Here is a 14,951-nt window from a genome sequence, read left to right on the forward strand (position 1 = left end):
GAAATTATTTTTGCAAGGTCGTATAGCTAATATGTGATGGGGAGTCAAAACCCCACTCTGGCTGTGTCTAGCTCTAAAGCCTCCTAGTCAATTGTTCTGGGAATCCCAATCCCACTAGGGACAGTGAGCTCCTAGAGTTCCTTCATTTTGATATTGAATGTGAGAGGCACCCACACCCAAACATATATCAGGGGCACACACAACCTTAAAGTAGTACAAAGTCTATTTTGACTCATTTATTTTAAGTAGTTAGTCAGTACAACAAGATTGTAGAACTATTGCACTTACTCTTGCCTTAAAATTTGTTGTAATGGCAGTTAATCTTTCATGTAGCCACTGTGCTAGTTACCATGTTGTAATGAGCACAGTGTATCCTTGAAATTTAGAACAAGAAACTTGACCTTCAGAAAATAAGAACATAAATCTTCAGATTTAAATAAAAATTATTGCACAAAATTTTAGGTTCAGAGTTTTGAAAGAACTCATTTGTTTTAGAAAGTCAAGTTTTGCTAGATTCCCTGGTAGTTATTATGGTAGGGTCACTAATGCTTTCTATTGCTCTTTTTTAGCTTCCTCTGTCATCTTTGTCCCAGGACAGCAAACTTGTATACATTCAGCTGTTATGGGATAATATCAACCTTCATCAGGAACCAGAAGAGCCTCTATATGTCTCATGGAGGAATTTTAGTAAGTAAGATAGAATTAAAGACATAAAATTCTTAAAACTGTAGAGTACTATTTAGCAATAAAGAAAAATGGACTACTGGGAGTTGGGGGACTAGAATTAAGAGTGAAGAGAGAAACAAGTCCTTTTGCATTATTTTAACATTTTTTCTTTATTTTTAGTATTTCTTCAAGAGTCTATTTTGGTTTAAATTGATTTGCTATTATATTGACCTATTTAACTAAGTCAGGTCTCTACATGAATTGAAGAGTATTATTTTATGATTTTTCTGTCAATACCAATTTGGTTAGATATTTGGAGACTAAATTCTATATAGTAGAAGAGTAATCTGGATGTGTTGGAATAGTATAATTTCAGTTATATGGATATTAGCCTAAAAAATTCTAGCTTATTTTTAGTCTTTTATATTTAGAATGTATTTTTACAGAAGGTTTTGTTGTTAATCCTCACCCAAGGAAACTTTTCAATTGATTTTTAGAGACAGTGGAAGGGAGGAAGAGCGAGAGAAAAACATCAATGTGAGAAGGACACATCGATTGGTTGCCTCCACCCGAGCTGGGGATAAACCTGCAACTGAGGTATGTGCCCTTGACTGGAATCGAACCAGGATCTCTCAGTCTGAGGTCCAACACTCTATCCACTGAGCTAACTGGCTAGGGCTATAAGGAATGTAGAGGATTATCATCCAGTTCAGAAACTCTGTGAGTAAATAAGAAACCACAATCAATTAATTGATAAGTGAGCAATTGCTATCAACAGGCAGTTCATGGAAGAAACATTAAATGGCTTATATAAACTGTGTTAGTTTGCTAGGGCTACCTTAACAGAATACCACAGACTGGGTATCATGAAATAGACAAGTAATTCAAAATATTCTCTAATTTTTGGTGGGATGAAATTTAGAACTCTCAAGAATGAACTTATTAATTGGTACTTTATATGAAGAATTGGCATAAAAATAAAATTAAGACATATAAGAATTAAGTGACCAATGGGAGGGCATGAAGGTGGGTAGGGGAGGTAATGGGGGAATAAGGACACACATGTAACACCATAATCAGTTAAGAAAAAAAAAAAAGAATTGAGTGATAACTTTCAGGAATGGCAGGCAGTATGAGGAGCTCTGCCACTACTTCATAAGAACAGAGAGCTCTGAAATTCTCTCAAAAGGTTATTGTAACCCTAGCCAGTTTGGTTCAGTGGATAGTATGTACGGTATGTCTGCCTATGGACTGAAGGGTCCCAGGTTCGATTCCAGTCAAGGGCACATGCCTGGGTTGCAGGCTTGGTCTCTATTTGGAGACATACAGGAGGTGGCCAATCAATGATTCCCTCTCATCATTGATGTTTTCCTCCCTCCCTCTTCCTCTCCCTTCTTCTCTGAAATCAATTAAAAAACAATTTTTTTTAAAGGAAATTGTATTTGGAACTGAGAACACTCTTGGAAATTGTGGAGATTTAGGTGAACAGGGCAGTATCACACTGATACAAAAACCAAAGATATCCGTAAGAAAACGAAAATCTGTATCACTTATTAATATGGACATAAAAATTCTCAACAAAATAACTAACCAAATCTAACAATACAGAAAAAGGATTGAACAGCCTTGACCAAATGCAGTTTATCCCAGGCATGCCATGTTCGTTTAACATTTGAAAATCAATTAATGTAAACACCACATCAATATAATAAAGGACCAAACCTGCATGATTGTCTCAATAGTTAAAATATTTGTTGAAATCCCGTCACCCTTTGTTAAAAACGCTCAAGCTAGAGCCCTAGCTGATTTGGCTCAGTGGATAGAGCATTGGCCTGCCTGAAGGGTCGGGTTCGATTTTGGTCAAGGGCGCATGCCCAGGTTTCGAACTCAATCCCCAGTAGGGGGCATGCAGTAGGCAGCCCATCAGTAATTCTCTCTCTTGCCCTAACTGGTTTGGCTCAGTGGATAGAGCATCGGCCTGCGGACTGAAGGGTCCCAAGTTTGATTCCAGTCAAGGGCATGTACCTTGGTTGCAGGCACATCCCCAGTAGGGGGTATGCAGGAGACAGCTCATCGATGTTTCTAACTCTCCCTCTCCCTTCCTCTCTGTAAAAAATCAATAAAATATATTAAAAATAATAATTCTCATAATTTGTTTCTATTATATCTCTTCCTCTCCCTTCCTCTCTGAAATCTATAAAAATGTATTTTAAAAAACATTCAAGCTAGAAATAGAAAGGAACTTCTTCAATTTGATTATGAGCATCTATGATAACTGGCAGTTTTCCTTTTTTAAACATTTTTATTGATTTCAGAGAGGAAGGGAGAGTGAACTAGAAACATCAATGATGAGAGAGAATCTTTGATCGGCTGCATCCTGCATGTCCCAAACCAGGGATCTAGCCCACACCCGGTCATATGCCCTAACCGGGAACTGAACTGTGACCTTCATAGATCATAGATCATAGGTTCATAGATCAACGACGCTCTACCACTGAGCCATGCTGGCTGGGCTGACAGTTTTCTTAATGGTGAAAGACAATACTTTAAACTAAATACAGGAACAAGATAAGATTGTCTGTTTTTATCATTTCCATTCAACATTGTACTGGAGGATCTTGTTAGAGCAATTAGACAAGAATATAAAAGGCATCCAAATTGTAAAGGAAGCTTAGATGGTGTGGCTCAGTGGTTGAGTGTTGACCTGTGAACCAGGAGGTCATGATTCTATTCCCGGTCTGGGCACATGCCTGGGTTTCGGGCTTGATCCCAGCTGGGAGTGTGCAGGAGACAGCCAATCAAATGATTCTCTTTTATCATTGATGTTTCTATCTCTGTCTCCCTTTCCCTTTCTCTTAAATATATATTTTTAAAAATTGTAAAGGAAGTAAAATTAACTCTATTTGCAGATTATGTGCTCTTAGTATAGAAAACCTTAATGAATATATATTGTATATGCAAACACAAACATAAGTTCAGCAAAATTGCAGGATATACAGAAACCAACTGTATTCCTGTACACTTTCAATAAATAATCAAAAATTAGGAAAATAATTCCATTTATTAAAAAGAACAAAATTTAGGGGCTGGGTGACAAAGTTGAAGGGATTAAGGAAAACAACTCATACACACAGACAACATTATAATGATTATCAGAGGGAAAGGGAGGTTAGGTAGAAAGGGTATAGGGAAGATAAATGATGTTGGAAGCAGACTTGACTTGGGGTGGTGAACACACAACACGAGATGATGTATTATAGAATTTTACACCTGAAACCTATATAATTTTATTAACTAGTCACCTCAAGAAATTCAGTGAAAAGAATAAAATATATAGGAATGAATTTGCTGAAAGTACAAAACGTATATTTTAAAAACTAAAGTTATTGTTGAAAGAAATTAAAGAATACCTAAATAAATGGAAAGAAATGCCAAGTTTGGAAGAATTACTATTGTTAAGATGGCAGTACTTCCGAATTGTTCTATAGATTCAGCAAAATTCCTATCAAAATTCCAGGTGGCTCTTTTTTTTTTTTTTATCTTACAGAAATTGAAAGGCTTATCCTAAAAATCACATGGATATTCTAGGGACCCAGAATAGCCAAACAATCTTGAAAATGAAGAACAAAGTTGTTGGATTCATACTTCTTAATCTGAAAATTTAGTACTAAAGCTATAGTAATCAAGAAAGTGGAATGCTGCATAGAGATCGGCAGTAAAGGTCAATGGAATAGAGTTGAGTTTCCAGAAATAAACCCTTACAAGTATTTTCAGTTGCCTTTCAACAAGAGTTTCAAGATCAAGAAACTGGGACAGATGGTGCTGGGACAACTATCTCAACATGAAAAAAAAATTTTTTTTTTGATTGCTTCCTCAAATTATACATAAAAATTAACTCAAAATGGATCCTAAACTTAATGTTTAAATGTAAGAGTTAAAACTATAGTACTCTTAGAAGGAAACATAGGAATAAATCTTCATAGCCTTGTATAGGGTTAAGTAAGGTCTTAGATACTATACCACCAAAAGCACAAGCAACAAAAGGAAAAATAAACTAGACTTCATCAAAGATATAAACTGCTGAGAAATAACGAATTATATAAGTGCAATGTCAACCCAGAATAAAATAGGGAAAATACTTGCAAGTAATATATTTTAAGAGAATATATAAAGAACTCTTACAACTCAATAATAACTCATTTTTAAAAATTGGCAAAGGATCTTGTATTTTTTTTTTTAATAAAATATATTTTATTGGTTTTTTACAGAGAGGAAGGGACAGAGATAGAGAGCTAGAAACGTCGATGAGAGAGAAACATTGACCAGCTGTCTCTTGCACATCCCGGGATGTGCCCACAACCAATGTACATGCCCTTGACCGGAATCTAACCTAGGACCTTTCAGTCCGCAGACTGACACTCTACCACTAAGCCAAACCGGCTTCGGCGGATCTTGTATTAATCCACTTGGGCTGCTTTAATAAAATGCCCGACTGTGTAGCTTATAAAAATCAAAAGTTTATTTCTGTCAGTTCTGGAGGTTGAAAGTCCAAGATGAGGATGGTATTAGCCTGGTCAGTTAAGGACCCTCTTGGACTGCAGACTTCTCATTATATCCTCACATGGTAGAAGGGGTAAGGGATCTCTTTATGCCTTTTTTTTTTTTTTTTTTTTTTTTTTTTAAGGGCACTAATCCATTCATGAAGACTGCCCTCATGTTTTTATTATCTCCCAAAGGACTCACCTCCTGATACCATCACATTGGGCATTAGATTTTCAACATGTGAATTTTTGGGAAACACATTCAGCCCATAGCAGAATCTAACAGTTCTTCAAAGATGGCTAAAAGCAAATGAAAAGATGCTCAATATCACTAGATGTCAAGGACATGCAAATAAAGAAAGAAACCACTTCACATTCACTATATTGGCTATCATCAGAAGGACAGATACTAACAAGTATTTGTGAGGCTATAAAGAAATTGATAACCTCATATACTGCTGATTACAATAAAAAATGGTGCAGCTGCTCTGCAAAAATTACACAGTTCCTCATATTAGCAATAGTAAACACCATATGACACAACATGGTGTTTACTCTTAGGTAAATACCCAAGTGAAAACATATGTTCACCTAAAAACTATACACTATTCTTAGCATTTTTTTTAAATAACCCAATAGTGTAAACAACCTATATGTACATCGGCTGACAAATGGATAGTTTGGTATATCCAAGCAACAAGTATTATTTGGCAATAAAAAATACTGAATACTGATGTATATTCTACAACATGGATGAATTTAAAAACATTATAGAAGAAGCCAGTCACACAATAGCATAGAAAGTATGATACCGAGAAACCAAGATGGCAGCATAGGTAAACACCTAAATTATTGCCTCGCACAATTTCAAAACTACAACTAAAAGACAAAACGAATATCATCCAGAACCACAGGAAAGCTGGCTGAGTGGAAATTCTACAATTAGAAGGAAAGAGGAAAGCACAGGGAGAATCAGAGGAGCTGCAAAAGGCTGAGGTACAGAGACATGCGCTCGGGTGACTGAGTGTCTGGCTGGCTTTCTCTAGCAGGAAGGAGACAAAAGCTCCCGACTGCACTGAACCCCAGTTCCGGGCAAGACCCTGAGGACCTAGGCTTATATGGGGGGAATCTGGACTGTCAGATGGAAACTCAGGGGAGCCACGAAAGGCAGAGGTGCGAGTGCACGAAGACTGCTGAATGCTGCTGGCTTTCTATAGTGGATAGGAAACAGAAGCTCCCCCACTAAGCTGACCTCCAGTTCCGGGTGAGAATCTGGGAATACAGATTCATTGGTGGAGAAACTGCAGTGGGCGAAACTCAAGGGCAGCTTACTCTTGGAGGTGCTTGCAGCAATTACTGTGGGGCACAGACCCAGGGCCATCATAGGGCAGGGCCGACTGGAAGCCAAGACAGACTGCTCAGTCCTGAGACTCTGCCCCATCCAAGCTCAGCACATAGGCTTTTGCAATTTTGCAAGTCTTGTCTCATAAGGTTGTCTCCATCACAGAAATTCTCCCGGTGTAGACATAGCTGATCCTTACAGCCAATTGGCCTGGAGGTCAATTTCTCCCAGTGTACCAACAGCAATCAAGGCTTAACTATAAGACTGTACACCAGCCCACAAAGGGGTGCACCAAGAGTGTCCACCTCAGGTAAATGGGGAGGCCAAGCCACTGGACCATATAGGACACCTAGCACACAAAGCTACCCTACCAATTCAGGGAATCAGGGAAATGCGGATTCAAACAAACCACAAATGAAAGAAATAGAGGAAAACAAACGACTGGATATAGAATTCAAAACCATAGTTATAAAGTTTTTCAAGAATTTCCTAGAAAAGGCCAATAAATTTAGTGAGATCCTCAAAGGATATGGAAAAGGACCAACTAGAAATTATACACTGACTGAAATATAAAATATTATACAGAGACCTAATAGCAGACTAGAGGAACGCAAGAACCAAGTCAAAGGTTTGAAATACAAAGAAGCAAAAAACACTTAACCGGAAAAGCAAAAAGAAAAAAGGATTAAAAAAAATATGAAGATAGTGTAAGAAGCCTCTGGGACAACTTCCAGCAAACCAACATCAGAATAATGGGAGTGCCAAAAGAGAGCAAGATACTGAAAACCTATTTGAAGAAATAATGTCTGAAAACTCCCCCACCTGGTGAAAGAAATAGACTTAGAAGTCCAGGAAGCACATAGAATCCCATACAAAAGGAATCCAAAGAGGACCACACCAAGACACATCATAATTAAAATGGCAAGACCAAAAGACGAATATTAAAAGCAAGAGAAAAAGTTAATTACCTACAAGGGAGCATCCCATACGATTGTCAGCTGATTTCCCAACAGAAATTATGCAGGCCAGGCAGGAATGGCAAGAAATATTCAAAGTGATGAATAGCAAGAACCTACAACCAAGATTACTTTACCCAGCAAAGCTATCATTCAGAAATGAAGGGCAGATAAAGAGCTTCACAGATATGAAAAGCTAAAGGCTGAAAGTGGTTTGGCTCAGTGGATAGAGCGTCAGTCTGCGGACTGAAAGGTCACAGGACTGAAAGGTCACAGGTTCCGGTCAAGGGCATGTACGTTGGCTGCAGGCACATCCCCAGTAGGGGGTGTGCAGGAGGCAGCTGGTCGATGTTTCTCTCTCATCCACGTTTCTAGCTCTCTATCCTTTTCCCTTTCTCTCTGTAAAAAATCAATAAAATCAATAAAATAAAAATCAATAAGAACCTTAAAAAAAAAAAGCTAAAGGAGTACATCAACACCAAACCAGTATTATATGAAATGCTGAAAGGTATTCTTTAACAAGAGGAAGAAGAAAAAGGTAAAAAATTATGATCAATAAATACAAATCAACAAGTGAATCTAAAAAGCAAGTGAATTAAAAATCTGATGAACAGAATAAACTGGCAAATCTAATAGAATCAGGGACATAGAAAGGGAGTGGACTGACAATTCTCAGGCAGAAAGGAGTATGCAGGAAGAGACTGGACAGAAATCGTACACCTATGGGTGAGGACAGTGGGGGTGAGGTAAGGGCAGAGGGTGGGGTGGGAACCGGGTGGAGGGGAGCTATGTGGGGGTGGGGGAAGAGGAACAATTATAATTTGAACAATAAAGATTAAATTAAAAAAATATCGCCGAAACCGGTTTGGCTCAATGGCTAGAGCGTCGGCTTGGGGACTGAGGGGTCCCGGGTTTGATTCCGGTCAAGGACGTGTATCTTGGTTGCGGGCACATCCCCAGTAGGGGGTGTGCAAGAGGCAGCTGATCTACTCTCTATCCCTCTCCCTTCCTCTCTGTAAAAAATCAATAAAATATATTTAAAAAATATATATACCACGTACATGAAATATATAGAATAGGCGAAGCTATGGAGATAAAAGTAGTGTTTACCTAGTAGTGGTTGGGAAGATAAAGGAGTGACCCTAGAGATTGTTTTTGGTGGTAAACAAAAATGTTTTAAAAGTTTATTGTGATGGCTGCTCAACTCCAAGAATATATTCAAAACCAGTTTTGTAGTTTAAGTGGGTGAATTGAGTGGTTTGGGAATTATTTTAGTGTCTCAGTAAAAGTGTTATTTTAAAAATGGAATTAAAGAAGTCGTTTTTATTACATTTGGGTTAGGCTCTAAAATCACAACAGCATGAAAATCAAGTCCTTTTTAAAACAGTTTCCTATTCCAAGGAAACATTTAGCAGGTAGAAGAGCTAGGATCGAAACCTATAGCAGCCAGTATTTCCTGTTGTCTTATAACAGAATTTTGCTATTTGGTTTTACACAAATGAAGTATTACTAGATACCTTTATTAAGGAGCTATGTTGTATGAAAAATACAACAGCTTACTTTATGACAGGCACTTAGAATGAGGCTAGATTGGGGAATTATTGGATACATATTCCCATCTCAACTAATTGTAAATAAAATTACATGGCTGCTGGGATTACAGTATTAAAGTTTTCCCTTTTTCTGGGCCAACCACATGGTGATTTTATTTTTCATGTTAATATGATTCAATTCTGGTATATCACTGAAGCACTTTTGTATCTATGAAATCTATATAAATGTTTATTCTTAATAATTCTAGAATTAGCCTTTATCAATTAAGATTATATTCTATGTTTAATAGAAAATAACAGAAATTTAAACACTAAAGATTGTTCTCACATAAACTATGAAGTAGATTTTCTAGGACTGATCCACAACTGCTCTGTCGTGAGGGACACAGGCTCTTTCTATTGTGTTTCATTTTTCATCAGTAAAGGTGGCTTTATAGTCACAGGATGGCTCCTGGAATACAAGTTGTCACCCCTCCCCCCTCAAACAGAAAGTCTTAAGTTCAGGGAAAGGGCAATGGGAGTGGTCTCTCCTATCTGAAACAGGAAAAATATTTCTTAGCAGTCACATTGCCACATAATTTTACTAGTAAAGAGGTGATGTTGAATAAAAAGCGAGAAAATGCTACAACTCTGGAAAAAACTTTATTAGAGTGGTTAAGATATTCTTAATTACTGCTTTTATTATTAGATTCTGAAAAGAAGTCGTCTGTCCTGTCAGAAGAACAACAAGCAACAAGCACTTTAGTGGAAACCATCAGGCAGAGTATTCAACGTAATGATGTTCTTCAACCCATCAACCTGCTTTCACAACAAATGAAGCCAGACAAGAAAAGACAAAGGTAATAACTCAGTGTTTACCACTCAAAATAATGTCATGTTAAAAACTATTTAAAATAGATCTAGTTGTAAAAGAAACATATACTCACTGTGGAACATGTTTTAAAAAGTACTTATTTGAGTACAAATAAGTATCTGTTTCAGGGGATAGATTAAATTTTAAGAGGTAATTCATGTCAAAAAGTGTATGAATCTTTGGGAAACATTAATACTATTCATGGAAACCCTGTGTGAATTTGTTAACATCTATATTATACATATGTTCTACTTGGTTCAGGCTCTGTCATATCCATACATCTTTTCCTTTCTTGAGGGACACAAAAAAAAAAAAAAGACTGGGAGTAGAAACTATTTGGAACAGTGTTTCCCAAACTTCTCTCATGATGAGAATCACCTGGTGGAGTTGTTAAAACACAGATTCCTGAATCCCAACTAAGAATTGCTAAACTAGAATTTTTGAGAACATATAGGTAAAATTGCATACCTAATTTAGTGCTCTGTATATAAAATCTGTCTTAGAGCACTAGTTAAGTATACAATTTTACCTATATGTTCTCAAAAATTCTAGTTTAGCACTTCTTAGTTGGGATTCAGGAATCTGTGTTTTAACAACTCCACCAGGTGATTCTCATCATGAGAGAAGTTTGGGAAACACTGATTTAGAAAAGTGATGGAAGTAGTAAATTACAAAGGATGTGGAGCTCTCCTGATCCTCTTACTATTGTCTGCAAACATCCTTGGATCTGTACTCATCCCAATGTCAATATGAGTTTTGCAGAGGAATCTTCAGAAAACAGTAGTACAAAGATAATGAAATGGATGGATCCTCTAACTGAGGTACAGATGGCTTCTTTTAGTCTAAAAAGCACCTCGTTTCAAGTACCTGTAGTATAAGGCAGGAAAGGAATATTAGAAATGACCTGCTATGGCCTCTAAAGCTTCTAGAGCTACATGGAGCATCCTCAATCAGCATTATTTTTTGTTCTGTGTAAACACTCAAACCAGTTTACTTAAATTGTTTATTTTTAACAACTGAGTTATAAAGCTTATTTTTAAGATTTAATGTGTGATATTTTTATGTCCACAAATCAAATAAAGGTGATCTTTTATTGTTGGATTAGATCAGGGGTCCTCAAACTTTTTAAAGTGGGGGCCAGATCACGGTCCCTCAGAGAGCTGGAGGGCCGGACTATATGAACTACTAATTCCTACTGTAACACCTCGGCTGCGCTCACTGCCCAAAAAACCTGGCGGGCCGGATCAGACTCCTTTGCAGGCCGCATGTGGCCCGCGGGCCGTAGTTTGAAGACCCCTGGATTAGATAGTAGAGATCATTCCCCCTTTCACTCTGTGTCCAAGGGTTTTAGACTCCTTAGAAATTGCTACTTTGTCACGTAAAAGATGACAAAAGACCCTGCCTTTCCAAATTTTAATTAGAAGTTATATTGTTAAAAAAAATTTTAAGTTAAACCATTTTTTGTTTTTAGTGTGAAACTTTATGCCATCAACTTAATTTTTAAACTTAAATATGCGAAGGAAGTAGTTGTAAAAGTAGTTAAGAACCCTTCCCCCAAAGGTGCCATCTCATAACTGTGCCACATATCAAAACTAGGATATTCTGTTAGACCAGAGAACTTAATTTTTTTTAAACAATTAAAAATGCCTTCACATATTTATTTCTATACTTTTAGCCTATTGACTCTAAAAATATTTGTTTTATAGGAGTTTATACAGAGAAATCCTCTTCTTATCATTAGTATCTCTTGGAAGAGAGAATATTGATATTGGTAAGTTGATTAGAGCACTATTTTCTGTTTCCTTACATTTTACTATTTCCAAATGTAATTTTATGCTTCATTTTCAAGTAGTTTTATTTCCTAAAGTAATTTTAAAATTCTACTTGCCTTTAGAAAGACTTCTACTTTTGATTATGTGGTGTGTGTGTGTATATATATGATTGGACTACCATATATAAATGCATAAATTCTTTAATACATTATAACTGCATTTTTTGAAATTGTCTTTTTCAGAGGCTTTTGATAATGAATATGGACTTGCATACAATAGTCTATCTTCGGAAGTCCTTGAAAAGTTGCAGAAAATTGATGTTCCACCAAGTGTCAGTGTGGAATGGTGCAGGAAGTGTTTTGGAGCCCCTCTCATTTAAACTACATTTCAGATACACAATGCTGGGGGGAATAGACTCAGTCAAATGCTAAGAATTGGTGAAAACCAGAATTGTCTAACTCTTGGGACAACATATGAAACCTAACATACCAAATCACCTAGAAATGAGAAAATACAATTAAAATGCCCCAGGGTTTATGTCAAAAATTTGCAACTTCTTAACGGTGTATCTGCCTCTTCTGAAAACCGTTTGGATTTCTAAATATTTGCAGTTTGATAATGAGAAATTGCATTCGTCATTGGCATTGTTTATATTTGAAGCTAACTGGGTTTGAGGAATGACAAATTAAACTTGGCTAACCCCAATACAAATGAAATGTCTTAAGAGCAAACTGTGTGTGTGTGTATGTGGCTGTGTAGGTATGAGTATATACAGCCATATTATATTTATTAAAATTTATAGATTATGTATTGCAGTTTTCTGAAAGGGGTCTAAGTGACTACTAGTAAACTCATCTGTAGTCATTAATTTCAAAATTACCTGAAAAGTCTGACAGCCGCCTTGCCTGACTTTAAATTTAATACATTTATCTTCACCCTTCATATTTTGTATCATTTTCCTTAATGGATTTTATCTTGAATATCCAGTCACTTCCATCTACTTCCCAATAACATGTTGATATACAACAGCTTTATAATTTAATATTATACATCAGTCAGTTTAAATGAAATTGGCTTTAATTTCACAAAATTTGAACATCCTTAAAAGTGCCGTATGTATAGTCTGGACCAGAAATTGTTTCAGGCCCAGTAAATGGTTGTTATTGGTCACTTTTTAAAACCTGTGGGATAAATTTGCACTGCAGTTTTATTCTTGTATAATATATAGATTTGTATGTTTATTTGTGCATTTGTAAATAGTTTTTTTAGGATAAATCAATTAAGTCAATACAAAGCTATTGAGCTTGTTTGCCAGATTTAAGAAAATCATGACCTCACATGCCTGACAATTATGCCTTTTGTTAAAAGCCCTTAGGAACAGCAAGATTGCCTTAACTCTGCGTGGTGTAAAACGCCAGTGGTTGTGTTTTACAGTAATTATACATACGACTAAATCACTGGGTACAAGTTATTTACTGGTAGGTGACAGCACAAATCTTTTACATCTTGTTGCTGTGCCAGTCTTTCATCATTTAGGGTTAATCTGACCTTTACAGAATTCTAGTTTCAATTTATTGTGAAAGAAAATTATGTACAGTTCTCATTACCTTAAAAATGGATCTTTTGCACTAACTTTAGAGTGTATATTTTTGCAGTTAAGACTTGGTACTAGTTTTAATACTTAACAATTATAAAGTTTGTAATTATTCTTGTATATAAAAAGATGGAGGTTGAATGAAAGGAAAAATTCTTACCTTTTTAAGCCTCCGGAAATGTTACACAATTGGAACCTTTGTGATCTTTACAATTCCAAAATTATCTTTCTCTCTGTTTCTTCTCTGTAGCCTGAAACTAAATTACTTCCCACTAAACAAAGAAAAAAGTCTGTAATGAAGATTTCCTTAACCAGTTAAAAATATTTGTATTCAAGTTTTCTAGTAACTTTTTGTTAATTCTAAGTAACAGCCATTATATATTGGAAACTTGAGTCTACTGCAGTCATTTAGAAATATAAATTTTAAAGGCCTTTTCTTTCTAACACCTACCAGAAAGGGTACCACTAAAAGCTTAGAATCACCCCCAAAAAATCTCATTTTAATTTCTATAGTTTTAATACTGTATGAAACAACATAATCTGTTAACTTCTGAAAGTACGGTAGTCTTTAAAATTAATCCAGATTATCCTAAAATGTGAACACATTAAGTTAGGGGTGTCGAACTCAATCAGAGAAGGGGCCAAAATCTAAAATCCAGCCTAAATCGCGGGCCGAATGGTTTACTGAACAGTCATAAACTGACAATGTCATAAATGACAGCGGAGTGCAGTGATGACAGCGCGGTGCGGGCCACATTGCAAGGCCTGGCGTGCTGGATTTGGCCCGCGGGCCTTGTGTTTGACACATGTGCATTAAGTGGAAGCCCGTTTTGTCTTCCTTTCTGTTTATGCCACGATATCTGATTTCAGTATGCTGGCAGCACCAGTGATTGACCAGTCCAGAAGGTAAGTGTAGTGTCAGTCACTGAACATGGCGCTTAACGTGTTAAACTAACCTGCCAGAACTCATGAGCCAAAATAGTGTAGACAAGCCATGTGTCCGCTTTTAGAAAATGCACTCAAAATCAGAAAGCAGTGGGATTCATGGTTTGTATATTAGGGCCCACCATATATGTACAGACCTATACACCAGACTTGCCCTTTTGGCCTTGTTATCCTGGCTGTAGTATGTCCTTTTTGTTATCTTTAAAATGCTCCATTTTCCCTTTGTAATTTCTAGTCAATTGCAATTAAGACTTTTTATGTTCTATTACTAATACCATGTATTAAGAGTAATGGGGATCTCTTACTATTATCTAAGAATCTTGAATCTGACGGTCCAGAAACTGGCATTGGTCACACACGGGAACTTATCTGTGTAAAAACTACTTTAAAATTTTACTCACCTGTGGTTAAACTACACGCAAACGAGCCTCTTCGTCCTTAAAGCCTAATGTGCCTTTTTAAGATCCTTCTACCCTGTAGGATAGTTTTGACTGTCATTACCAGAGACTAGATATGGCACATTAGAAAAAGTATACTTTCTCTTTGTGCATTCTTTATTGATGCAAGTTTTTAAACAGGCATAGTCAACTCCTTTTCAGAGTGAAATAGAAAAACAGGAATAATAATTCACTGGAGTTGAAAGCTTTGTTAATGTAGTAAATTTGCACTGGTTTTAAAAGCTTTGTCAACTTTTGCAAAATGGCATCATTAACTATGCTTTTAACAAGT

At 36.4% G+C, this 14,951-nt stretch overlaps 1 protein-coding gene across 4 annotated transcripts in view; it reads left to right on the forward strand.

The window, feature by feature from the left end:
- DENND4C (DENN domain containing 4C) overlaps nt 1–13,845 on the forward strand; it is a 112,722-nt gene extending 98,877 nt beyond the window's left edge. For all 4 annotated transcript variants that reach the window (XM_084898070.1, XM_084898071.1, XM_084898072.1 and 1 more), the window contains 4 exons: nt 570–687; nt 9,747–9,897; nt 11,618–11,682; nt 11,926–13,845. In XM_084898070.1, the coding sequence (XP_084754196.1) occupies nt 570–687; nt 9,747–9,897; nt 11,618–11,682; nt 11,926–12,062 (471 nt within the window). In that variant the 3' untranslated portion in view covers nt 12,063–13,845. The remainder of the gene's footprint in view (nt 1–569; nt 688–9,746; nt 9,898–11,617; nt 11,683–11,925) is intronic.
- Nucleotides 13,846–14,951: the final 1,106 nt, after the last annotated feature.

The sequence above is a fragment of the Pipistrellus hanaki genome (assembly GCF_964339955.1).
Source record: "Pipistrellus hanaki genome assembly, chromosome: 11".
NCBI classification, from domain to species: domain Eukaryota; kingdom Metazoa; phylum Chordata; class Mammalia; order Chiroptera; family Vespertilionidae; genus Pipistrellus; species Pipistrellus hanaki.